Source organism: Delphinus delphis, chromosome 20, assembly GCF_949987515.2.
Source record: "Delphinus delphis chromosome 20, mDelDel1.2, whole genome shotgun sequence".
In the NCBI taxonomy this organism is placed as follows: Eukaryota; Metazoa; Chordata; class Mammalia; order Artiodactyla; family Delphinidae; genus Delphinus; species Delphinus delphis.
Window position 1 is genome coordinate 40,671,801 of NC_082702.1, and position 26,952 is coordinate 40,698,752.

Sequence of the window (26,952 nt, forward strand, 5' to 3'; positions counted from 1 at the left end):
CCCCAGAGTGGCCCCTGGTGACAGAGGAATTGGTGCCTTTTTCTGGCAGGCAAGGGGTGGTGGTAGAGGTGAATGTTCTCTTTGGACCCCTGTGGCTGAGCCACTGGATGACTGCGGCGCCTGATCCTCAGGGGTCTCTGGGAAGAGGGGGCCAGTGCTGGCCATTTTGGAAAGCCCCTATCCTGCTGCCTCCTGGTCCTCTTGCATGTCCCTCAGACATCATAAACACAGGGAATTCCAGATTAAATGGATTTCTCCTCCCTCCAACCTGCTTTTCTTCCTGCTTCTCATCTACACAGTTGTTCAAGCCAAAATCCTGATATCACCCCAGACCCCATCCTATTCTTTGCTCATTGACTCCTGCCAGCTAATCAGGCATGAAGGCAGGTGAATCTACCCTCTCAGACAGAGAATCTCTCGGACACCCGTCAGCACCCTTGCCTGGGACAGTCATCTCCAGGTGAGAGCTCACTAGCCTCCCTGCCTGTGGGCCCTTGCCCCACCAACCCACCCAATGATTCTGCTACACACTCCTGAACCCCTGATGGTGTTGCTACCCCTCTAGCACCCTGCTCGTTTTACCCCAACTACCTTAAAACTTTTTAGTGGCTTCCTGTAATTCCCTGACCAACTACACCTTTTCTTACCTTCCCTCTCTGCCTGTGGGGCTTCCCCTGCCTAAAATGCCTTTATTTCTTCACCCTCAACCTGGCTAGTATAACATGTACCCTTGAAGACTCACGGCGCCTTGCTTCCTGCTGAGCCAGGCAGCACCCAGTGCTGTATTGCCCTGCATTGTAGCATCTACACGCTACTACCACTGTGGGTTATATAACTATTTCGGGGACTAGACTGTGAACTCCCCAAGGCCATGTGTCATTGCACCGCATCAACCTAACAGAGGGGCCCCATGAAAGGCACCAAGATAAGGAGACCAAGGTGGGGAGCCAAGGAAGCTGCAGAGAGGGACAGGTTAGGATCTGAAAGGCTGAGGCCATCCAAAGTCCAGGACCATATGGGGGGGCCCCTGTAAGAATGGCCTGGCCATCCAGGAAGGGAGGGGGTGGGCAGGCCCATATGGAGGAAATAGGAAGAAAATGGGCATAATCCCAGGCTGTTCCCTCTTTTAAGGGTCACTTGGATGCTCACTGGCCCCATGACAAGGCCTCAGGGCAAGCCGTGGGATCAGGACATTTATTTTTTTTGCCCACACTTCTCCCTGGGCAGTGACCTGACTGAGCTAGGAGATACTTCTACAGGGACCATGCAGACTGAAACGCTGTCCATAGGGATGAGCACGAATTCTCCAGGAATTTTAGAGGTAGAGGGCTCTTCAAGATAACTGAGTTTGATCTCCTGACTTTATGGCTGAGGAAGCAGAGGCCTGCAAAGGAGTGGCCTTGCATGAGACCACACCCTGGGGCCCAGGGAGGGCCTGCCCTTTCCTGAGCCCTGAAGATCTCTGAACCTGGGGGCTCTCTGGCTAAGGCCTGACCCAAGAAGGCTGAGCATCTCCTTTCTCTGTGTGGTCTCCAGGGCTGGAGGTGTCGGTCAGGCCAGCACTGATAAGGAAGATCTGTTCCTATTTCTTCACAGGTGACGTAGGAAATACTCAGTAACCACAGAAGAGTCAGTCTGTTTCCTGAGGGCTTACTCACTTGTCAGGCTTGTCTAAGCAGGGTGGGTGATAGTAGCCACAGAAAGGAACAAGACACCACTACCACTCCTAGAAGCTCACTCTAAGTGTGTAATGCTAAGGCAGCATAATTCAAGGAGACGTGATAACGGAAGGGCTGAGGACCAGAGCTGTGGCGCCACAGGTAGTGGGGGTGACTGCCACTTTGCCTGCAGGAGTGAAGAGGCAGCTCTCCAGCTGCTTCCTGAAGGAGAGAGTTGGGTGGCCTTCCAATCAGAGGATATGCCAGGGATGAAGCCTCACTAGTGTGGAAGATGTCAGCCCCATGTAGGAGGGCCATTTAGCATGGCTGAAGCAGAGGCCTGGCTATCAGACCAGGCTGGGTGTAGGCAACGAGGGATATTGGCCTGACGTTTTGGAGAGGTTGCTTGGGCATCAGCGTGAAGGGCCGAATAAGGAAGGGAAAGACTGGCGATAGGGAGGTGAGGAGGCTGCTGCCATTGCCTGGGTGAGTGCGAGGCCTAGATTTGGTTGGGGGTTGGAAAATAAGCAAAAGGTATTCTGGAAGCTCTCTTCTGCTTGCTGTAAGAGAGAGGAAAAGCTAACTGCCTTTTCATTGGCTTGGAAAAACTTTATTTTGACCCAAGGAAGATCCTGAGATTTGGGAAACAGGTCCTGGAAGGTGATGCTGACTTCCTCCAGGAGGGGGAGCTGCAGGACAAGCCTGGAACCAGTTGACTGTCACCTCTGGGAACCAGAACCCTGCTGGCTTCCTTGGGAACAGGCATCTGGGCCACTTCATGGTACCTCTCCTCCCCCACACCAATCCAAGAGATACAAGATGGTAAAGATGTCTGAGGGATGGCCATGGACCTAGGTTCTGCAGAGTACCAACAGAGGACCTGGGTCCTCAAGAGTAGCTCTGCCCTAAGCCCATGTACAGTCGGCCCCAGGACTTGGTCGGAATCCATCTTTGTAAACCAGAGGTTTTATTGCAGTCCTATAAAACCTAAGTGCCACTGTGGGTCAATAACATGGCCCTTTCTTAAGTAAGAGCATCTGAGTCGGATGCAATGGATGCATGTGCTTTCTTGGTCAATACCCAAATTTAGGGGGGATCTCAACATCCTGTTAACACACAGAAGGATGACCTGGAGCTGAGCCGGGAGGAAGGGAGCAGCTTCTCCTCCTTCACCTCTACCAGCATCCTGCCTGGTGGGGTTCTTTCTACAGTCCACCTACTAGTTCAGGCCAGGCTGAGATTCCTGCTGTAGAGAGGAATGTAACCTGGATGAGGACCCGAGCGGGGAAGGGCAATGCCTGGGCACTCAAGAGTCTGAGATGCCACAGGCACTAAGGAAGGAATAGTTCAGGGTCAGGCTCTGTAGTAAGAGGACCCTGACCAGGCTCCTAGCTCTGTCACTTATAACTTACAGGAGGCAAGTAACTTTGCCCCTCTCTGCTCTGAATAACGGGAATATTAATAGTAGTACCTCGTAGAGTGGTTTGGATATTAAATAGAATAATACACGTGAACCATCTATCCCTGGGGCCCCAATATGCAGTAAGTACACCCCAACACTAGCCACTGTTATTTTACCTCACAAAGACAAGGTCTGAAACCAGGACAATACAGGAAAATAGGCCTGGTGACTCCTATAAAGGGTGCCAGGAGGAAGAGGGAGCCCTCTCTGAGCCTCTCTCTTTCTGGTGAGGAGTCCACAGCAGGCCAGAAAGAGGGAAGCTTAGAGAAGGGGAAAGTCTGGTCCAGACTTAATTCTGGCAGAGGAACAAAGGAGTCGATGTGTCCTTTCCCACCGTCCTGCCCCACCTGCCTCTGACTGACAGGGTTAAAAGCCTCTTCCTGTGGGGAGAACAGGTTAGTAAAAGCAGAGCTGGAGACTGGCTGGCTAGGCCAGGCAGTGCTCGGCTACACCCCGGCTACAATGCTTCCGAGGGGCAGCGCCTTCCTCCAGTTCACCCCGTCTAGCCTCCCTGGGGCCACTCCTCACCCCTCCTCTCCCAGGGCTCCTCTGGAGCCAACCCCTTGGTTTCAAGAACAGAACCCTTCCTGACCTCCAGCCCAGGGAGACCTCGAACTCTCCCACTATCTCCCCTTAAACGTCAGGCCTGATTGGCCCCCTGAAGTCTTAAGTCCTGTTTGCTGAGGAAAGACTTCTTGGAGGGCTCCAGAGGGATTCAGCTGCAAGGAATAAGCCAGGAGATGAGGGCAGACAGTGGTAGGAGCCTGTGTGTCCCGCTAGATAGTGAAGGATCCAGAGCAGGTCAGGGCTGCCATAGAGCCACAAGGAAAGAGAAAAATAGAAACAAATCTACAACAATCAACAAGCCTTTCATTATTAAAGAAACCCAATCTACCAAACAAACAACCAACAACCACATGTCACAGTGTCAGACTTTCTGATTTATTAACATTTATCAGATGTCCCAGAGCTCTCCCTTGTCTCCTCTCTGCCAACTCGGGGGCCCTCTGCCCTAGGTCAACAGCCCCTGAGAGCTCATCTACTACAGAACCCCTCCTCCCCGCCAGGGAAGGGGCAGCCTGCAGGCCGGAAGGGCTTGGTCACATGGGAGCGAGGGCAGGTGCAGATCCCTGAGGGATGACTTCCTGCCCTCACCATTCCTGAGATGCCCCAGCCCAGGACGGGCATGGAAACAAGGCCTCTTGTCATTTCTCCTCAGGCCTGAGGAATCAAGCCAAGCTGGCTCCTTGCTGTGCTTTCTCATCCAGTTAAGACCACAAATAGGCTGATGAAGCCCCCAAGTCAAGCCTTTGCTGGAACTGCTCACACACTGGGGGCAGCTCCGCCCTGTGCAGTGTGCCGGCCCTCTCAGCCATGGCAATAGGAACGGCACCGCCTCACCAGTCTGAGGAGTAAATGAGCACTGGAGGGGGCGTTCTCCTGGGGCCACCTTCAGATTCACCCGAATTCAACTCTGCCCAAGTTGACCTATCAAATGAAAGACACTGTGCTATAACCAAGCCCTCCCATCACAGCTCCTCCCTCACCCTTTGCCCCGTGGCAGGGAGCCCACGTGCAGGCTCACAGGTTATTCCGCTGGAGCGCCTCACACAGGTTCTGGTTGGCGTCGGGCTCCTCCGTCAGCACCTCCACAGCCTCCCACTCCCCGGATCGGCTCGACCGTTTGATGGCATCCACCACGCTCTGCATGTAGAGCCCATCCTCGAATGAGGCGGCCATGGAGACGGGGGTATGGTCCCACGTGCGGCGGTCCCCCTGCCCCTGGAAGGACTGGCGCAGGGCCTGCACCATGTAGACCATGCCCTTCAGGTAAAGCAGCGGGACATCCTGGGGCCCCTGCTCGGGGAGCCCCGTGCCCACAGCCAGCGAGTCCCTCAGCAGCAGCTCCTCTTGTGTGGCAGAGTTCTTCTGCCCGTAGAGGTCAGCTCCCCGGGCAACAAGGCGTCCCGCAGAGCCCACCACCATGACCTCGTGCACAAAGGCGCCTGGCATGTTGAAGTTGAGTGTTACTGTGCTGCACACACCCCCACCCATAAGCATCTGGAAGAAACAGAAGTCATCGCTGGTGACATGCCGGATGCCACGGATGGCTGCATTCTGCCTCACAAAGGTCTTGAGCAGCCCATGTACCTTCTCGGCTTTCTGGCCAGTCAGGTGGGTCAGCAGGTCCACAATGTAGGTGCCCATGGTGTGCAGGCCCCCACCGCCCATGAGCTCATCACAGATCCAGCCGTAGTTGGGGCTGAGCAGGCTGCCCGAGTAGACGCGGGCATCACAGATCATCACTGCACCCACGTAGTGCTCGGCAATCAGCTGCTTCATGCGCACGAAGGCAGGCAGGAAGCGCAGCACGTTCCCCACCAGGCTCATCAGCTGTGGGTAGTAGCGCGAGGCTGTCACCATCCGGAAGGCATCCACCGAGGTTGCTGCCTTCTCACAAACCACATTCTTCCCAATGCCTGAGAATAAAACACAGCAGGAAATCTCAAAGTCCCAAGGGGTTTACACTGGGAAAAGAAAACCCATTTCTGGAAGGCAGGTGACTCAGGAAAGCTGCCTGAGACCAGGTGGTGACCTGGGACAAGAGGAAAGGTGATCAGCTTGGATGAAAACAGTACCCAGTGACTGGGACTAGAGAAAGAATTATGGGCTCGAGAAAGAGAAGCAAGTTCTTAAAGGAAAAATGAAAGGAGTAGAGGCAGAAGGTGCAAACCAGGAGTGGGAGGTAGAGAGGTGGTACAAGGTTAATTTTATGTGTCAACTTGGTTAGGTTATGGTGCCCATCGAATACTAGTCTAGACACTGCTGGGAAGATATCTTTAGATCTGATTAACATTTAAACCAGTAGACTTTGAGTAGAGCTGATTACCCTCCATAATGTGGGTAGGCCTCAACTCATCAGATGAAGACCTTGAGAAAAAAGACTGAAGTTCCCTGAAGAGGAAGGAATTCTGCCTCCAGACTGCCTTCAGACTCAAGTCTGCAACATCACCTCTTGCTGGAACTCAGATTTGCTCTGCAGATTTCAGATCTGTCAGCTCCTACAATAGCATGAATCAGTTTTTAGAAAATAAATCTCTACCTCCCTCTCTCAATATACATCCTCCTGGTTCTGTTTATCTCAAGAACACTGCCTAATACAAGTGGGCTGGAGAGGTGGACATGCTTCTTGGACATGCTTATGTACCTTTATGCATTTATTAGATCATCAGCTTGGGGTAAGAAAATCAAATCTATATTCTAGGGGATAAGCTTGGCACTCTCAGTTGTAACTGCAGAAAGGGCTCTAAGATTCCTCGCAGATTGTCCTCTGAAAACACTGGTTCAACAAGTTAGTGTAGTCATAAGGCCCGAAAATGCTTGGCTCCAGTAGGAGGGGAAAGGGAGAGAAAACATCCTTTCTGTCTCATGCCTGTTCTGAGTACATCGCAGCTGGAATGCACCCAGAGAGCAAAACAAAGCTAGACAAAGCCCTGAAGAGAGAGACCAAGAGGACTGAGCAGCTCCCACACGAGGAAAAGGAAGGGATCAACACTCCTCCACATCATGAGATGAAAGCTCATGAGGGTACGAACAGCCAAAAGACAGCAACTCCTGGAGTATTCCTGTGAGCTTGGGATGGTTCAAGCAGAAGAAAGTCTTATGCTAGTATCTTCAACAGAAAACTTACAAAGCCCAAGAAGTCGTATGGACTGGACACACACAGGTTTGGGGGTACAGCAAGCTAGGGAAGGGTGAAGACATCCAGTTATTCCATTACTCATTCCACAGACACTGCCCTTGGGGTGCAACTCAAATTCCACGACCTCAATTCACCCAAGAAGTCATGGGCTTCTTGAGGGAACAAGCTCAAGGGTCTGGTACAGATGGCAGAATAAGGGAAGACTTCATGGGGGAGTGCCGCCAGGGATCTTTAAGGAAGCAAATGTTCCAGGGAGCATAAGGGGGAAAGGACACCCAGGCAGGAAACTGCATGTGCAAAGGCACTGAGGAAACGGCTGGGATTCCTAAAGTCCTGAGTGCACACCAGGAAACAGGTTGGAGGGTTTACACAGGGTCGATAAGAAATGTAGGAAATTGGATAGATAATTGGTAGCTCACTCACAAAGACATTCAAGGTGGTGGGGTAGGTTTAGGGTTGGAATCCCAAACTGAGCTCTTGATACTCCCTTCCCTGAGTTTTCTCCATCTCAGTCAATGGCGATTCATTTCTCCCCGTTTCTCAAGCCAGAATCACGGATGTCACTCACATCCATCCCACTTTCAATCATCAGTAAATCCTGTTGGCTTAGCTTTCAAACTACATCCAGGATCTCACCAGTTCCCACTACCACCAGTGCCACCTTCCTCATCCAAGTCACCACACTTTTTTGCCTGGATTATTGCAATGGTAACTTAACTGGTCTCCCTTAGTCTTTTTTCTTTTTTTTAAATACATTTTATTTATTTATTTATTTATTTTTGGCTGCGTTGGGTCTTTGTTGCTGCACATGGGCTTTCTCCAGTTGCGGCGAGCAGGGGCTACTCTTCGTTGCGGTGCGTGGGCTTCTCATTGTGGTGGCTTCTCTTGTTGCGGAGCACGGGCTCTAGGCGCACAGGCATCAGTAGTTGTGGCTCGCGGGCTCTAGAGCGCAGGCTCAGTAGTTGTGGCACACGGGCTTAGTTGCTCCACGGCATGTGGGATCCTCCGGGACCAGGGCTCAAACCCATGTCCCCTGCACTGGTAGGCGGATTCTTTACCACTGCACCACCAGGGAAGTCCGGCTTCTTCTTTTTTACATTTTTATTTAATTTTTTATTTTAATAAATATTTATTTATTAATTTAGGCTGCGCTGGGTCCCAGTTGCGCACACAGGATCCTCGTTGTGGCCTGCGGGATCTTTTTTTTTAGTTGCAGCACGTGGAATTCTTAGTCGCAGCATGTGAACTCTTAGTTGCGGCATGCAGGATCTAGTTCCCTAACCAAGGATTGAACCTGGGCCCCCCACGATGCGAGCGCAGAGTCCCACCCACTGGACCACCAGGAAAGTCCCTGGGTGTAGCTTCTTCTGATGGATTCTGTTCACACAGGCTCAGGAGGGGAACTTGTCTGGCCACCTTGCAACAGAAACAATGGGGCCCCAGGACAGCTGGCTGCTCAGAAAGGGCCATTTATTGGTGCCAAACTCGAGCTTTGGAGCCACTCTGGGATTCAAATTCTGGTTCTCTCGCTTGGTTGCTGCATGACCTGGGACATTTCTAAACCTCTCTGGGCTTTGGTTTACTACACTGTAAAAGGAGAGTCCCATCTACCATGCAGGGTAGAACAGTAAGTCAAGTGAGGCAGTATATGTAAAGTGCTCAGCCCAGCACAGCTCTGTCACCGGTACATTTTATAACCATCACCATGAGAGAGACCCGGCAGACGTCATAAATACAGGAAAAAAAAGGGTCCACTGTGACTCAGATTTTAAGACTCACACAGAAGCTACATTTCCAGGCCAATAATATCAATGTTCAATATTTTGAAAATTTAGTTTTTAAAAAGAAGTTTAAAGATCAACATGAACATAGATGAGTTTTCTCATTCTATGTGCTTTTTATCAGGCCTCTCATAGAGTTAGGCCCAGACCAGTCCTTCGGAAGCTCACATCCTGACAAAGCCCACAGGAGATAATCTGGTGCCTTTGGCCAATCCTTCCAAGCTCCCCTCACTTTCTACCCTCTCCCCTGCCACCCTGACCCTCAAGAACCCCACAGAGCATTTGCCATCTGCACATATGGGATTCTCGGGCATGAACTCCCAGTGTTACGAAGCTCAGTGCTGCGGCAAGGAGGAACACATGTGTAGCCTATGACCCAATTCAATCTCTTCACTTTACAAAACTCTTGAAACCTCCTGCTCTTCTCTAAACAGTAATGAAAGCTTTACAACAGGTACTGGCAGGACAACAGAACAGCTAGCCAAGCGTTACATGCCCAAGGCGGGGAGCAGTGTGGAAAGGGCAGGGGGACAAGGCAAGGGGAGAGGTCCTTGCACAGGGGTCCAGAGCTGAAGCGGGGCCCTACAAGGAGAGTAGCACCTAACTGCTATCACTATCTGCTCTTGGAGGGTCTCCAATGCTTCCCCACACTTGTGGGATTTTAGGATTAGGGACAGGAGAACCACAGTACTGGGTGAGAATTTGGCCACTTGGCTGCAGCTCTGGCCAACCCAGAGGTTTCCTGCTACAACTATGCACAGCAGGGGTTGGGGTGGACACTGCAAGGTGGGGAGGAGAGGAGGTGGGCTGGGAGGAAAAGGACTCTTGCGGCTGTTGAGAGTTTGGTGGTGATAAAACTAGAGTAAGTAATATTTACTTCATGCCACGAGAGGTCAGGGAAGGGGAAGAGGCCTTCCTTCTTGAGCCTGAACAGTAAGAGAGCTTTTGAACTTGGGACCCAGTAGTATTACTAGTGTGGGAGCTAAAGGCCATCTTGAGTTAAACCAGGCTCCTGCAGGCCAGCTGCACAGGTCCTGTACCTTTAGGAAGAGTGGCGTTGCCTTGAAAGACATGTTTATTTAAGTTTATCTAGCTTTCCTGTTAGGAAATCAACGAGATATTAGAGAAGCTGAAAACCACTTTTGTCTCCAGGGAATGGGGAAAGCATGGATGCCGAGTGCCATTAGCTCAGATCTTCTGGAGGCTGAACAAGTTCCAGACTGCAAACCTCTCTCCAGCTCATGCTCCCCAGACGACCTAGGAGTAAAGTGCCCTGAGAAGCTGCCCCAAACCACCTCTTTGTTCCTTAGTAACGCACCACAGGTTCACAGCTCTGGGACAACACCGCTGTTTCCCTCTTTAGAGGTGTGGGACTAGACAAATGATTTCAAACAGCAGGGAAGAGAAGCAGCCCCAGAAAAATCAACACTTTTATGTTTTACAAAATCCATGGATTCTGCCTTTTTTTTTTTTTTTAACAAAGAATGTTCTGCTACTTAGAAAAGAAAGTTTGATAGCCACCAGACAGAATCACTGCTGCCCACAGCCCAGTCTCTCCTGGGTCACAAGCCCCTGTCAGCTCCCTGAGTCACACCAGCAGACTGGGCTTGCACAGGTAGAATTTGTGAACACTTCCATTCAACCAGTGTGCCAGGCCCTGTGCTAAGCTCAGAGGACACAACATCAGGCATGATCTCTACTTTCAGACAACTTACAGTTTAGTGGGAGAGAAAGCCATTAATCAAATTATCCTATGAATACAAGTAGAATTGCACTTGTGATAAATGCAATGAAGATGATATTAATGTTAATATGAAAGATATAGCAGGGACCTGATCTGGACTGAGGGGTCAGGGAAGGCATCCCAAGGGACTGGTGTTCATGGGATTATATTTTCTGGGTCAGGCTGCTTGAGGAATGATCCCTTGTTATCTTAAGAGCCCATGGGGAAAGGATTGGCAAACCCAGCATTTTTCTAATGAAGCACACAAGTGCCAAGAACTGGGCACAGAAACTTACCTTTTAGTGACAGATTTAAGAAAACATTCAACATGGCAAAAATGGTGGGGCACTTTGTACAGTAAAATTTTTCTGAACCACTTCTAAATTGAGAAATAAAACATTAGAGTCCCTCCCTCTCCTTTAAGGAATTCATGGGAAAGCCACACGGATGAAATCTGAGGTGGAAGAAAATGAAAAGTCAAACAAAAGTAGAAAATAAGATCCTGATAAAACCATAATTCAAAAAGACACATGTACCCCAATGTTCATTGCAGCACTGTTTACAATAGCTAGGACCTGGAAACAACCTAAGTGTCCATCGACAGATGAATGGATAGAGAAGATGTGGTACATTGTATACAATGGAATATTACTCAGCCATAATAAAGAACAGGATACGGTCATTTGTAGAGACGTGGATGGACCTAGACTGTCATACACTGTGAAGTAAGTCAGAGAGAAAACCAAATATTGTATATTAATGCATACATGTGGAATCTAGAAAAATGGTACAGATGAACCTATTTGCAGCGCAGGAACAGAGATGCATAAAGAACAGATGTGTGGACACAGTGGGGGAAGGAGAGGATGGGATGAATTGGGAGATTAGGTTTGACATAAGTACACTACCATGTGTAAACCAGATAGCTAGTGGGAACCTGTGGTATAGCACAGGGAGCTCAGCTCGGTACTCTGTGATGAGCTAGATGGGTGGGATGGGGGGGTGGGGGTGGGAGGGAGGTCCAAGAAGGAGCTCCTTCCAGAGCTTTACATTACAGGAGGAAAGAATGGGTCGTGCTTTTGAGGCATTAATTTAAATACAGTCCTCCAGGGACTTCCCTGGTGGCAAAGTGGTTAAGAATCTGCCTGCCAATGCAGGAGACACGGGTTCGAGCCCTGGTCCAGGAAGATCCCACATGTCACAGAGCAACTAAGCGTGTGCGCCACAACTACTGAGCCTGTGCTCTAGAGTCCACGAGCCACAACTACTGACCCCGCGTGCCGCAACTACTGAAGCCCATGCACCTAGAGCCCGTGCTCCACAACAAGAGAAGCCACCACAATGAGAAGCCCGCGCAGTGCAACTAGAGAAAGCTCACGCGCAGCAACGAAGACCCAATGCGGCCATAAATAAATAAATTTATATTTATAAAGATATATGCATATATAGTCCTCCAACCTACAGAACAGTGTTTCACATTTGAGATGACTCAGAACGCTTAGTTCCATTTCTAAGCTACATTCAACTCAGTGAACACTTACCTAACGAACATCCAGAAGAGATGCCTACCATTTATTTTTGATGTGAATTTAATTTAAACAAATCTGCTGTTCCATGTGGGACAACAGGAAAGCCTGGCTTTCCCTTGTAACGTGATGCCAGTGTCTTTCTTGGTCAGTACTCGGAGGCAGTCATATATCATGCTGGAAAGGCTGAATGATACCCTCATTTCACAGGGGCCCACACAGGTTGAGAGGGACAGAAATAGGGTCAGAAGTGGGGTCTGATGTCAAGGTCAGTTTGGTGCTCTACCTACAGCAGTTCATGTACTCACACCAAGTCATTTGGGAAAACTGGAGGAGTTCTCATGCCCTCTTCCATATAAGTTAAAATTAAGACAGAATTCTCACTTAAAAAAAAAAAAAGAAAGAAAGCACACAGGGAGTCAACTTCATGGTCACAACAGGCTCAGTGACTCCTTTGGGGCCTAAGTGGGCAGTGCCTGAGGGCAGGTCCAGCTGACAAGGGCTCTCCCAGCCCAACCAAATTGGCCCTGTGGTCATGTACCTGCAAGAACAGACCAAAGACCCTCATTCATACCCTCCTCCTTCCTGACAACAGAGATGTGGAGAGAAGGCTGATGGCCTTACTTCACTGAGGGCTGGGATACAAGACCCCAGAAGCTTCTGGTCATCCCTGTCCTTCCTGTTTATATTAAATGGCCCAAAGTCCAATGTTTTCCTGTACCAGGAAAACAGCAGGCTTGGGCCCAAAGAACTCCTCTTTCTTCTTACACAGCTCAGAAATGGCCTCTGTGAGGACCCTAAAGTTCAAGAAGGCGACCAGAGTCTCTAGCACTCTGCCTCTGCACACACCCAGCCTCACCAACCTGCATTCATGCCACAAGGAATGGTGAGAAGTCAAGTGACCATGGTAGCTTGATTCCCTTGAACCAGCCCTCTGTTAAAGTGTTGGCTTAAGTCTACTTCTAAACCCAATCTGGGAGCATTATCTGCCCTAAAAATCTAGGGCCAGTGAATAGCTCCAATGTCACACATCCTCAGAGGGAGGTCTCTGGAAAAAGACAAACCATCTATAATTTTTGGCCAAAACTTACATGCCCTAAATCAACAACCAGACAGACTGCTATTCCTGCTCACTTCAATGAACACTTATCCTCTCCAACCCACTGGGCTAGAGGTGACAGACACCCTCTTATCCTCAGACTACGGGAGAGACAAGCAGCAGAGCCTTGGACCCTCCACCATGGTAGTGGCCAGAAGGAGTGGCGGTCAGCCTCACGGCATATCAGTTCCTTGGACCCACAGATCTCTGACTGCATCAGAGAGACACCTGGCTCCCATCACCTTATATAAAACAATTACTCTGTCAATTAATTATATGCTACCTGAATTGTTACTTAAGTCTTTTCTCATTTACCTTGCAATGTGTGTAACTTCTAGTCTCTTCAACTGGACTGTGAAATCTGAAAGCAGAGACAGCTCCAATCCAACACTGCTCTGAATGTCAAGAACGACATCAGGACAGTGCCTAGCACACAGGAGACATTTTTAAAAAAACTGCTGGATGAATGTTTACTGGTTTGTTTTCCTATTAAATTAGATTCTGATTCCTATATAAGACAAAGAGAATAATTTTTCTACAGTTGACAGGAAAGAGAAGCCCAACAGGAACTGCAGGAGAACGGCGCACCAAGCCATGCCCAGCCAGGGGCAGGAGGTGGCCGAGCAAACTATTTCCGGAGGGAGCAGAGATGTGAGCAGGCTGATCTGTGGATCCTGTCAGGGAAACCCAGGGCTGTCAGAGAGCCTTCCCACCCTCTGGCACACAAAATGGCAAAGCTTGGCGGGAAGGGTGTGTGCTCAATCTAGTCAAGGACTGACAAAATATGAGAAATGGCAGCCTTGATACACATCCTCTTCTCCTTTCTGTGGTGCTGCGTGCCACAGAAATGGAAGAACAAATGCATCAATCACAGCCAATTCCCCAGTGCCCAGGTCTTTGAACTCTGACTTCACAGAGGCAAACTTTACAATGCCTGAAATGTAATAATCTCTAACCCCTGTGACAGGCCAACTCGAAAGACATTTGCTTAATTTTTGCTCAGGGATTTACTTATTGGAGGTGGGGAACACTGCATGTCTCCCAGCCACTGGAGCATTTCCTCTCCCAGCCATAAGGCCTCCCAATGTGCCCTCCCTCGGCACTGCTTCAGGGATGAGTGCTGTCCCAGACCCAGGCCCAAAAAGGACCACCCAGGCCCAGAGGAGAGCAGTGTCACTCAAGGACCACTGAGAGGGAGGCGCACTCTGCCCTTGCTATGGCCTGACTGTCCGTACCTAGAGCCTTCACAGATATCTGTCGGGTAAGCGGAGGGGGGATGTTGATGCACACCAGATCCACGTCTTGATGCAGCAAGACGTCATCGGTCCGGCTGGTGTAGAAGGTGATGTTCATCTCCTCGGCAAGCTGCTTCGCCTCCTCCTCAGTCTTCCCCCACAGGGCCTCCACCGTGAACCCTTCTGCCCGCAGCAGTGGGACCAGAACCCGGGCAGAGCTGCCAGTCCCAAACACGCCCACTCCGGGAAGCATCTTCATGCTGGCTTCTCTGTTCACCAACTCATCTCCTCACAAGAGTCTCCAGCATGAGTACGACCATCCCCCAGTCCTGGTCACACATGGCTCCTGGAACAGAAAGCAGGACACTGACTGTTAGTGGAGGGCACACTCAGCTGAGGCTGCTTTCTGGGCTGATTCAGAAGCAGCAAGTTCTCTGCCACAAAAGACAAATGAAATATTGCTCCAAACTGAAACGCTGCAGAAGCTTCTCCCATGGAGACTTAAGGATATTAGCAATATCTATCTACTAGGAGGAGGAAGGATGAAAAATGAGTAAAGCTAGGTTCAAATTTCTGTTCTGTTACTTAATTTTCGGTGTGACTCTGAACCTCCAGGGCCTTAATTTGTACAAGTTCATGATTCTATGATATTATATTACAGAAGAAAAAGAAGAGTGTTATATTACAGTAAAAGACGAAAGAGAACTACTTAGGTGCTATACACATTATAATTTAAAAGTTAAGGGTAGCAAGCATAGGAAAATGTTCACTAGAAACCAAAAATACCAAAAAAAATGTCAACTACCAAACTGGCAGCAGCAGCAGCAGCAATAACAAGGATATTTAGAATGAAATTTGTTTATTTTTGGCTGCATTGGATCTTCATTGCGGTGCGCGGGCTTCTCATTGTGGGGCTCGGTAGTTGTGGCACACAGGCTTAGTTGCTCCACGGCATGTGGGATCTTCCTGGACCAGGGATCAAACCCGTGTCCGCTGCATTGGCAGGCGGATTCTTAACCACTGCGCCACCAGGGAAGTCCAGAATGAAATTTTTAATATAAAAATATCCATGCTAACGTTGACTAAGATAGTGAAAAATTGGGAAATGAGACAGATGTTCAATAACAGTAGTGGGTTAGATTGATAACACTACAGAGCCACTGAAAATCATGAGTAGAAGGCCCTCAGTGACCTGAAAGACATCACCATGCATTCACTGAAAAGACAGAAAACAGTATGTGAAGGATGATAACAATTTCGTTTAAAACAAAACCAGAAAAAGCACAAAAGGTGTATATATGTATGAGACTATAAAGGATATCTCTATCAATAACCATACTCCATACAGAGGACATAACAGAAGGACCTGAATTTAATAATTATTACTCACATTGATGGGATTGTGGATGATTTTTGTTTTCTGAACTTTGCTAAATTTTCTACAATGAATGTTTCTTACTTATTATGGAGTTCTTCCTTCTGATCACAAGGGTTTATAAAATGAAATAAAGAACGAGACCAAACAAAAGTCTGCTTGGAAACCACAGTGAGATTTAGGTGTGTGCAGGGTTCAGGTTTCTCCACACAGCACTCCCTCAGCTAAACCAGTGGTCCTCACACTAGCTGTGTATAGAGTCACTGGTGACCCCAGACCCACTGAATCAGACTGTAGGGATGAGGCTATGTCACCATCACTTTTTTTTTTGGTTCTTATTTTACTGTGGTAAAATACACATAAAATTTACTACCTTAACCATTTTTAAGTGTACAGCTCAGTGGTATTACGTACATTCATACCGTTGTGTAACCATCACCATCATCTACTTCCAAAACTCTTTTCACATTGCAAAACTGAAACTTTGTCCCCGTTAAACAATAACTTCTCATTTCAACCCCTCCCCCCAGCCCCTGGCAACCACCATGTCTCTATGAATCTGACTACTGTAGGTACCTTATATAAGTGGAATCCTATAGCATTTGTCCTTTTGTGACTGGCTTATTTCACTTAGCATGTCCTCAAGGTTCATCCATGGTGTAGCTTATGTCAGAATTTCCTCCCTTTTTGAGGTTGAATAATATTCCATTGTATGTATATACCACATTTTGCTTACGCATTCATCTGTACATGAACACCTGGATAGCTTCCACATCTTAGCTACTATGAATAATGCTGTTATGAACATGGGTGTACAAATACTTCTTCCAGACTCTGCTTCCAATTCTTTTGGGTATATACCCAGAGGTGGAATTGCTGGATCATATGGTAAATCTGTTTTTAATTTTATGAGGAACTGCCATACTGTTTTCCACAGGTCCTGTACCATTTTATTTAGTTACTTTATTTTTAATTAATTAACTTATTTATTTAGGCCAAGCCACGCAGCTTGTGGGATCTTAGTTCTGCAACCAGGGATTGAACCCGGGCCCACGGCAGTTGAAGTGCCAAGTCCTAACCACTAGACCGCCAGGGAACTCCCAAGGTCCTGTACCATTTTAAATAATAATTTTATAAACACCTTACAGTCCCTTAGTCTAACTTTTAAAAAAAGTCTATCTTTTAAAAAAATCTGACTACTTTCTGCAAATCACAATTTTTAAAAAGTTGTATCCAAATGTTGGATATCCAAATGCTGTTCTACTTTTATCCACGTAACATTGCTTTACTTGCATCTCCTCACAGATCAGTCAACCTATTTGTCAGTTTAATGGAGACATGGCATTCCTTTTGTAAATCCATAATAATTAACTACCTCCTTCCCCAACTGTGAGCACTAGCGACATAGACATCTCTTCCTTCCCCATCCATGCCATCCCCCCACCTTTCTGGTCATTTCTGAGCACTACTTTCAGGCTCCCCTGCTCTTATCCTCAGCTCCTTCAATGTTGAGCTTCTCGAGGTTCTGTCAGAGGTGTCCTCTTCTCTTCTTGCTCCACATATTCTTTTTCCTACTCATGTCCCAGGCTTTAATTAGTATACCAGTGACTTCCAGATCTGCAGCACAAGCCCAGCTTTCTCTCCAAAGCCTCACACCCATATATTCTAAGCTCCACAAAACCCACACGACCAAACCTGAACAGAAGCAGTAAAGTAAGATGATGAGAACACACAAGGTGAAGGCATCCAGGACATCTGGGTTCAAATTCTGGCCTCACCACTTCCTAGCTGAATGCAATGTTTTTCATGGGAAAAGCAGGTCTAATGCTGTTTAGCTCCTGGGGTTTTTTGAAGATTAAATGAGGTCCGGTTGTAAGTGCCCAGTGAAGTATCTAGTATACAGTCAGCATTTAATAATTATCATAAACCTTTCCTCAAACATTTTCTTCCTGTATTCTCTGTCTCTTGGTATATGTCACCATCATCAACTCAGTTCCTCAACTCAGAAAGCTGGCCAGCATCACAATCTCTTTATTCCCTTACCTGTACAGGTAACTCATCATCAAGTCTTGTTGATCCTCCCTCTTTATTATGTCTTAAATCTACCCCTTCTTTGATATCCCCTCTGCCATTGCCCTAGTCTAGCCCCCAGCACCACTCACCTGGATGACTGCAACAACCTTCTACTTGATCTCTCTTGCTTCCATTCTTTCCTTCCTTCATCCATTCCTCATACTGCAGAGATCTTTCTAAAATGCAAACGGAATCACATCACTCCCTTCCTTTTTAAACACGTCAGTGACTTCCCATTGGACTCAGTATGAAGTCCAGATGCTTTAGTATGACTTACAAGGCCCTGCAAGATCCAGAAGTCTCAAGACAGGTCTAGCTTTGGGTAGGGTCACTTTCAAGGGTTATCTCCAAAAGAGATGAGTTTCAAAACACTTACCTAGATAACCTAGTAAGAAGAACGCTCTGTAAAATTACTAGCTATAAACCAGTTAAAAGTTGGGGAGACAGTTACTCAAGATGAAAACAATGGCTTCAGAGTAACAGATGATGAGTGTATTTTTTCTTTCTGGGAGAATTAAACAGTGGGGAATAGTTGTTTATTGAGCCCCTTTTAGATCATATTAACATATAAATTTGTACACGAATGTTCACAGGAGAATTAATCATAATAGCCAAAAAGTAGAAACAACCCAAATGTCCATCAACGGCTGAATCGGTAAACAAAATCTGGTATAGCCATACAAAGTAGTACTATTCAGCCACAACAAGTAATGAAGTACTGATACAAGCTACAACACAGATGAACCTTGAAAACATTATGCTAAGTGAAAGAAGCTAGTCACAGAAGGCCACATATGATTCCATTTATATAAAATGTTCAGAACAGGCAAATCCTTGGAGACAGAAGGTAAATTAGGGGATGGGGGAAAGGAAGGAATTGGGAGGTACAGTAAAGTAAGATGTTCTCACCATCTTACTTTATTGCTTCTGTTCAGGTTTGGTCATGTGGGTTTTGTGGAGCTTAGAATAGATGGGTGTGAAGCTCTGGAGAGAAAGCTGGGCTTGTGCTGCAGACTTGGAAGTCCCCGGTATACTAATTAACTTTATTCTTCTATATTTGGTTATTTAGTTGTTCCAGCCCCATTTGTTGAAGAGACTAGTCTTTCCCCCAGAATGACCTTGGCACCTTTACCGAAAATCAGTTGATCATAAATGTATGGGTTTATTTATGGACTCTCAATTTTATTCCATTGGTCTATACATCTGTCCTGAACTTATAGTAAGTTCTGAAATCAGTAAGTGTGAGTCTTCTAACTTTGTTCTTTTTAAATATTTTGGCTATTATGGGACCCTTGTATTTTCCTATAAATTTTAGGATCAGTTTGTCAATCTGGGATTTTGGTAGAGATTGCTTTGAATCTGTAGATCAGTTTGGGGACTGTTGTCACCTTAACAATATTAAGTTTTCTGATTCATGAACATGGGATGTCTAATTTCTTTCAACAATGTTTTGTAGTTTTTAGAGTATAAGTTAGTACTTTTATGTTAAATTTATTTCTAAGTATTTTATTTTATTTGATGCTATAGTAAATGGAATTGTTTTCTTAATTTCATTTTCAGATCCAGCTTCTCTTTTGCTTCTACCGTAGATACAACTGTACTGTGCGAAGTATACATCTCTGTTACGGGTTGGTTTGCCTGTAGAGCCCACAGTACAGCATCCTACGGTACTGCTTGATCCTACCTGAAGGACACCTGTGCCTTTGTGAACCACGGACATAAGCATGACTTGAGCTGCCTCTAACTCCAGACCCCTGTCAGCTTCCTGCCTCCTCCTGTCTCTACTCTCTGGGCTGTGGAGCTTGGCTTGTTCCCTGCACTCTACCATTTCTACCATTGGGTTCTAGCTTACGTGGGATCTTAGTTCCCCAAACGGGGATCGAACCCGTGCTCCCTGCATTGGAAGCACAGAGTCTTAACCACTGGACTGCCAGGGAAGTCCCATCTTTCTTTCTGATGGTGAATAATGTCCGTGGCCTCTCAGCCACCTCTCTTTCCTCTTTGCTGATAATTCTCTTGCCCTTACAGGATTCCTTTCTAGTTAGAGAACAGGTCAGTCACATACTATCTTCTATAATTTTCATGTCCTGAACTCCCTTTAGCTTTTTTGGTCACTTCCTGCATTTACAGGTTTTTGGGGGGTTACTTACAAGTCATGGATAGTCTGGGAGCTTGAGAGTGTAAAATTTGTAGCACTACACAGTAAGATCCTGCTTAAACTTTGTGGGTCATTCATTACAACAGCTCTAAGGGTCAGGTGAGTGAGACATAGCCACCATAAGCAAGGATGTCCGTGTCCTCTCTAAATTCCTGCCCAGGGCACACTTCTTCCTCTCTCACACCTCATTCCTTCATGCTCTAATTATATTTGGGTGTATATTTGCACTGGTGGCTTAAAACAACAGAACGGATTAGAAGAGATTTTAATAACCTCTGTTTCACTGACAGTGGCTCAAAGGGCAGCTTCATTAACATCCATAAATAAAGGGGCAAGAGCTGGCCTCTGAGGAAGCCAGATGGCATGAAGCTAGGCAAGCTTGACTAGGTATTTCCTGCTCCAGTAGACAGAACTGGTTTTCCTCATTTATTTCAGTGATTACCCTTTCTCACCCCAACATGTCCTATTGCTTGCCCCCAACATCCTTGTACATACCTTTCATGTGCCTCCAAAGATCTCCACAAACCCAGTCCTGCCTAGCTCATATGCATTCCAATCATCATATGCTGGTCAGGAATGGAGGGGGAAAAGTGCCTTGACAGGACTGACTATATACAGTTTGACAAGGCTATAGGTTATGAGGAAGGCAGCACAGAGGTTAGAAGCATGGAATCTGCAGCCAACCTTGCCTGGGCTCAGATCCTGGCTCCACCACTGACCAACTAGGTAACGTCAGGTAAGTTTCTTAATCATTCTGTGCCTCTGTTTCCTCATCTGTAAAATGGGGTTAACTGTATGTACTTCATAGAGGAGTTAAGGATTAAATGAGTTAATATTCATGAGCATTTAAAACAGGGCCTGGCCCATAGTAAGTCACTACATGGATCTTTTTTTTTTTTTTTTTAAAGCTATGTATGACTGCCTTAGCTATCTCCTCTTCGAAAGCTGTGTAGGACTATGAAGATAATATTCTAAGCTAATATGCAGTGAGTGCAATAGGCCAGGCAGTGTTTAGTGTAATGTACAGTATATCCCTTCAAGTCCACGCAACCCTGTCTTATAGATGAGGAAAGCAGAAGCTTAGAGTGGCTAGGTAACTCTTCCAGCGTTCCACAGCTGGTTTTGTGTAACACACCTGCCACAACTAGTTGTGAAACCTGGAGCAGGTTACTGAGCTTCTCTGAGCCTCTGTAAAAACAGAGGCTTGTACGTGTGGAACAACTCTTCTCTCATCCTTAGCGATGAGTATGAGCCAGGAAAGTTCATTCTGCTCCCTGGCTTGGCGACTGCTTGCCTCAGCTCCACCATTCAAACCAATATGCTCTGTTCATACATCACACCTTCATTGAGGGCCCCAACAGGGAGACTGTAGCGGATAAAAAGATGAAAAGACACAGTCTTAACTTTGGGAGCAACAAGTCAGAAAGGGAGTAGGAGCCAGAGCTGGTGGCACAAGTGCTAATCTAAGGAGTTTGGACTTTGATTGGTGGGTGTGCTCGGTACTTTTGCTCTGTCCCACCTTCGCCACCTGATCCCCTCTCTACTCTGCTCTGTCCCCCACAAATCAGAAGGTCAGTCTCTAAGAACTATATCACGTGGGCTTTAGGCCCTCTGGCTTCCATCTGGGTCCAGCCAATCTCAGGAGGAGATCAGAGCACAGGAAGAAAGGTTACACTATTCATTCTCTGCCTCTCTCCCTACCAGTATGTGGCTCTGGCAGGAGCTGTGATCCTTGACCCAGGTCAGTGTCTACAGTGGACCCCTCTCCCATAGCCACAGATTTTGCTGGGGTCCTGTACCCCTCCCTTCCCCCACTGTGCCTGAGGTGGTAACAGTATCAGCTGTAGCCAGTCCCTCGGTGGGCCACCATCCCTTGTAGGTTTCCCTTACCGCACTCACCATCGTAAATAATCTCTCCGTTAAAGGCTTTTCAATAGCCCTCTGAATGTGCAGGCTGTGTCCTGCCTGGACCCTAACTAACACAGTAAACAAAGCAAAGTACTGAATTTTCTTTTTTTTTAATTTGATGTAGGTGGAATAGAGTTCAGGAGACACTAGACACAGAGAACCAGTTAAGATATAAAATAAGAGATAAGGAGGGTCTGATGGAGGGAATGAAGTGGAGCAGACAGCTATCAATAGGACCTGGGATTATGAGCGGAGAGGGAAAAGCCAAAAATGGCGCCAAACTATAGACCAACATCCCGCATGAACATAGGCACAAAATCCTCAACAAAGTATTAGCAAACTGAATCCAGCAATGTGTTAAAAGGACAATGCATGATGACCAAGAAAATGTAAGGCTGTTTCAATATTCTAAAATCAATTACTATAATTCAACATATCAAGTCATGAGATTATTCAATTGCATTAATTAGAAATGCAAATTAAAACTTATTTATTACAACTACACACCTATTGGAATGTGTGAAATTCAGAAAATCTGATATCAAAAACTGGCGAGGATATAAAGCAGCTGTTCATGGTTAGTGAAAATGAAAAATGGTACAGCCACTTTGGAAAACAGTGTGTCGTCTTTTAAGTTAAATATACACAGCATACAACCTAGCAATCCCACTTCCAGCTATTAACCAAGAGAAATGAAAACTTATGTTCACACAAAAACCCATATGTGAAGGCTTACTTTATAATGTCTAATGTTGGCTTTATTTGTAACTGCCAAAACTTGGAACCAACACAAATGTCCTTCAACTGGTGAGTGGATCAACAAATGGTAGTATATTACTGTAATGGAATACTACTCGGCAATAAAAAAAGAACTACCAATACACGCCACGACATGGATGAACTAATACACGCCATGACATGGGTGAATTTCAAATGTATTATATGCTAGATGAAAGATGCTAGACTCCAAAGGCTCCATACTGCGTGATTCCATTTACATCATATAATAAAAAAGGCAAATTATAGGGGCAGAATAATAGATCAGTGGTTCCCAAGAATTGGGGTCAGGGGCCTGAAGAGACTACAAAATGCCACAAGGGAATTTTGGGGGTGGGGAATGGTGAAGGAACTGTTCTATATCTTGACTATGGTGGTGGTTATATGACTATATGCATTTGTCAAAACTCATAGAACTGTACACTAAAAATGGTCAATTTTACTGGTATGTAAATTATATTTTTAAAAAAATGTGACCCCCTAAAAATTGATATTGAAGTTCTAAGCCTGGGAAGTTGTAGTATCATTAAGAGAAACAGGGAAGCCATGAGGCCTGACGGTTGAGACACGTGCCAAACCTGGGATTTGTGGATTCTGTTCTTCCCAGACTGGCTAAATATCATCTAACCTTCTGTATGTCTAGCCCATGGAGCCACAGCTTCTGCAAAACCACAGGACGAGACCTACTCCCCATCACAGAGGTGGGCCAAATCCAATATGACACCTGTTTTTTGTTTTTTTAAAAATTTATTATTTATTTATTTATGGCTGCATCGGGTCTTAGTTGCAGTGTGCGGGCTCTCTAGTTGTGGTGTGCAGGCTCCAGGGTGTGTGGGCTCTGTAGTCGTGGCACTCGGGTTTCAGAGCGCGTGGGCTCTGTAGTTTGCAGCACATGGGCTCTAGTTGAGGCACGCAAGCTCAGTAGTTGTGCTGCACGGGCTTAGTTGCCCCGCAGCATGTGCGATCTTACTTCCCTGACCAGGGATTGAACCTGCATCCCCTGCGTTGTAAGGCAGATTCTTTACTGCTGGACCACCAGGGAAGTCCGTTTTTGTAAAAAGTTTTACTGGAACACAGTTTCACCCATTCCTTTATCTACGTGCTACGACAGCAAAGTAGCTGCAACATAGACCATATGGCCCACAAAGCCTAAAATATTTACCATCTGGCCCTTTACAGAAAAGGGGTGCTGATCCCTGCCCTATCCCAGGGGTTATAAGGCCAGGAGCTCCAAGTGACAGCGTATAGTCATGAAGGTAGCCAGGATTATGATAAAAAGAACACGCTACCTCACTGTGTGGGTGAAGAGTCACAGATTCTGGGAACTCTGGCGTTAGTGCATAACTTCAGAGAGGTCACTCATTCATTAGGCAGCTTAAGTAGGGGTCAGACCCTGGGCAGAAGGTGCCTATGAATCCTTTTCTACCAACAATTTGTTTATAATGTTGGGGGTTTCAGCGTGCTGAGCTAAAACCTATATTTTCCAGCCTCCCTTGCAAAGAGGTGTGTCTAGGAAGACAAATAATACAAGGTACAGTTTGGTAGAGTTTCTGGAAACGTTCTTTTAAGATAGGGCGGGACTTCCCTGGTGGTCCAGTGGTTAAAACTCCACACTCCAATGCAGGGGGTCCAGGTTTGATCCCTGGTCAGGGAACTAGATCCCGCACGTTGCAACTAAGAACCCACACGCCGCAACTAAAAAAAGAGCCTGGGGGACTTCCCTGGTGGCGCAGTGGTTAAGAACCTGCCTGCCAATGCAGGGGACACGGGTTTGAGCCCTGGTCCAGGAAGATCCCACATGCCGCAGAGCAACTAAGTCCGTGCGTCACAACTACTGAGCCTGCGCTCTAGAGCCCATGAGCCACAACTACTGAGGTCGTGTACCACAACTACTGAAGCCCACATGCCTAGAGCCCGTGCTCCGCAACAAGAGAAGCCACCACGGTAAGAAGCCCATGCACCGCAACAAAGAGTAGCCCCCGCTCGCCACAACTAGAGGAAGCCCGCACGCAGCCACAAAGACCCAACGCAGTCAAAAATAAAATAAAATAAATAAATTTATAAAAATAAATAAATAAAAAAAGAGCCTGCATGCCGCAAAAAAGATCCCGCGTGCCGCAACTAAGACCTGGCACAGCCAAAATAAATTAAAAAGACAGCAATCTCAGTTGTCGGGCATATTCCCCCCCCACCTCCCCCTTCATTCTGCCTGAAAGGCAGATTCTATGGCTCGAGTTGCCACATACATCTGACCACCAGGAGGCAATCTGAGGATGGAACACAATTTCCTGCAGATACTGGCACTGAGATGGTGAATCAGATGTCATCCATGCCCTTAAGGAACTCCATTTCATCAACAAGACAGGCAGGTAAACACATTTGTTATATGGTATGATAGAGCAACAGGAACCTGTGTGTGGCACAGAGAAGAGCACAATTAACTACATGGGCCCCAGGTGGTGTGCAAGCAGAAAAGGCTTCCTGGAGATGATGTAACAGGTCCGAGTTGGTCAGAAAGGCTGGTCATAGAGCTTCTCCAACACATCCAATGGGAAGGCCCTCCTTTTACTGGTGGTCCGCTTCTGTTCTTCTGGGGCCACTTTAGCCAGAAAGTTCCACTTCAGATTGACATGAAGTCTACCCTCATTTAACTTCCATCCCATTGGTCTTATTTCTACACTGTGGAACAACCTGTGATGTTCCTAATGAAACTCTCATGTTTCCTCTATGTTTCTTAGGTTGTTTGCAGATGGCCACAATAATTCCCTTCCTTGGTTTCATGCCTTGGGTAGTCAATCACTTCGCACAGTGACTCTGTACTTAGCCATGTCACTTGCTCTGGCCAATGGGACATTAGCAACATGACACAAGAGGTTTGAAAAGTACTTGTGCATTAAGGCTTGCTCTGTTGCAACTCCTGGGATCTCTGGAGGCATCACCATGTGAACGAGCCCAGGCCATCCTAATGGATCATAAGAAACATGTGACCAAGTCATTCCCTCTGCTCCAGCTGACAGTGAGTCAACTGCCAGTTGACTGAGATCATTTCAGGCTATCCAGTTCTAGCTGAGCTTACCTGGACAAGAACCACCACCCAGGTCACCCTAAGAACCATGAGAAATAATCAATGTTTGTCTTAAGGTACTGAATTTTGAGGTTGTTTGTTATACCACAAAAGCTAACTGATACACTCCTTTACAGACCGAACTCCCTTAATTCCCTCAGACCTTCCTCACATTCTCTATCCTGCTGGCTAAGGCTGCTCTGGTCTGTCCATTGTCTAGATTGTCAATATGCCCCTGAAATGCAGCCCCAGAACTGAACACCATATCCTGAGCATATTCTGGCCTTCTTCCCTGTATATTACACTCCTGTTGCTTCCATTCATTTTAGAATTTAGACAGCCATGTTATCCTGACACATGGTAGGATTTTGCACATGTCCTAATATTCTGTACTTGTATAGTTAGGTTTTCAAAAATTTTAATTGTGGTAAAATACACATAACATCAAATTTACCATCTTAACCATTTAAAAATGTACAGTTCAGTGGCATCAGTACATTCACATTATTGTGCACACTCACCACCACCCATCCATAGAACTCTTTTCACCCTGCAGAACTAAAACTCTATATCCATTAAACGATAACTCCCCATTCCCCCTCCCCCCAGCCCCTGGTAACTACCGTTCTACTTTCTGTCTATATGGGTCTGACTACCCTAGGTACCTCATATAAGTGTAACCACATTACACTTGTGCTTTTGTGACTGGCTTATTTCACTTAGCACAACGTCCTCAAGGCTCACCCATGTTGTAGCATGTGTCAGAATTTCCTTCCTTTTAAGGCTGGATAATATTCCACTGCATGCACATACCACATTTTGTTTATTCACTCATCTGTCAGTAGACACTTGGGTAGCTTCCACATTTTAGCTACTGTGAACAATGTTGCTATGAACATGGGTGTACAAATGACAGGTTTTTATTTTTAAATAAATAAATTTATTTATTTATGGCCGCGCTGGGTCTTCGTTGCTGTGCATGACCTTTCTTTTTAGTTGCAGCGAGCAGGGGCTACTCTTCATTGCAGTGTGCAGGCCTCTAATTGCGGTGGCTTCTCTTGTTGCGGAGCATGGGCGCGTGGGTTTCAGCAGCTGTGGCACGCAGGCTCAGTAGTTGTGGCTCGCGGGCTCTAGAGCACAGGCTCAGTAGTTGTGGTAGATGGGCTTAGTTGCTCCGCGGCACGTGGGATCTTCCTGGACCAAGGGCTTGAACCCTGCATTGGCAGGCAGATTCTTAACTACTGCGCCACCAGGGAAGCCCTCAGGGTTTTTTTTCAATGTCATTACTTGTTCTGGAATTTTGTCTTCCTGATGCTATTAGAATCATCAAGCTATTCAGAAGCTTACAGATGGATGGAGCCGGGGTAGTTCCATCCAAGCTATTAAAAAATCTATAATACTTTGCCTTGT

The 26,952-nt window shown here is 46.7% G+C and overlaps 1 protein-coding gene across 5 annotated transcripts in view; it reads right to left on the reverse strand.

Moving 5' to 3' along the window:
• Positions 1–4,046: 4,046 nt before the first annotated feature.
• The window catches only part of GFOD2 (Gfo/Idh/MocA-like oxidoreductase domain containing 2), a 37,527-nt gene continuing 14,621 nt past the window's right edge, over positions 4,047–26,952 (reverse strand). For 2 of the 5 annotated variants that reach the window (XM_059999078.1, XM_059999079.1), the window contains exons 2-4: positions 14,188–14,533; positions 4,706–5,600; positions 4,047–4,608 (exon numbers count right to left, since the gene is read on the reverse strand). In XM_059999078.1, the coding sequence (XP_059855061.1) occupies positions 4,518–4,608; positions 4,706–5,600; positions 14,188–14,446 (1,245 nt within the window). In that variant the 5' untranslated portion in view covers positions 14,447–14,533 and the 3' untranslated portion in view covers positions 4,047–4,517. Of the gene's footprint in view, positions 5,601–14,187; positions 14,534–17,724; positions 17,812–26,952 lie in introns of those variants that run through there. The other 3 variants (XM_059999077.1, XM_059999080.1, XM_059999081.1) reach the window with 3 other exon arrangements.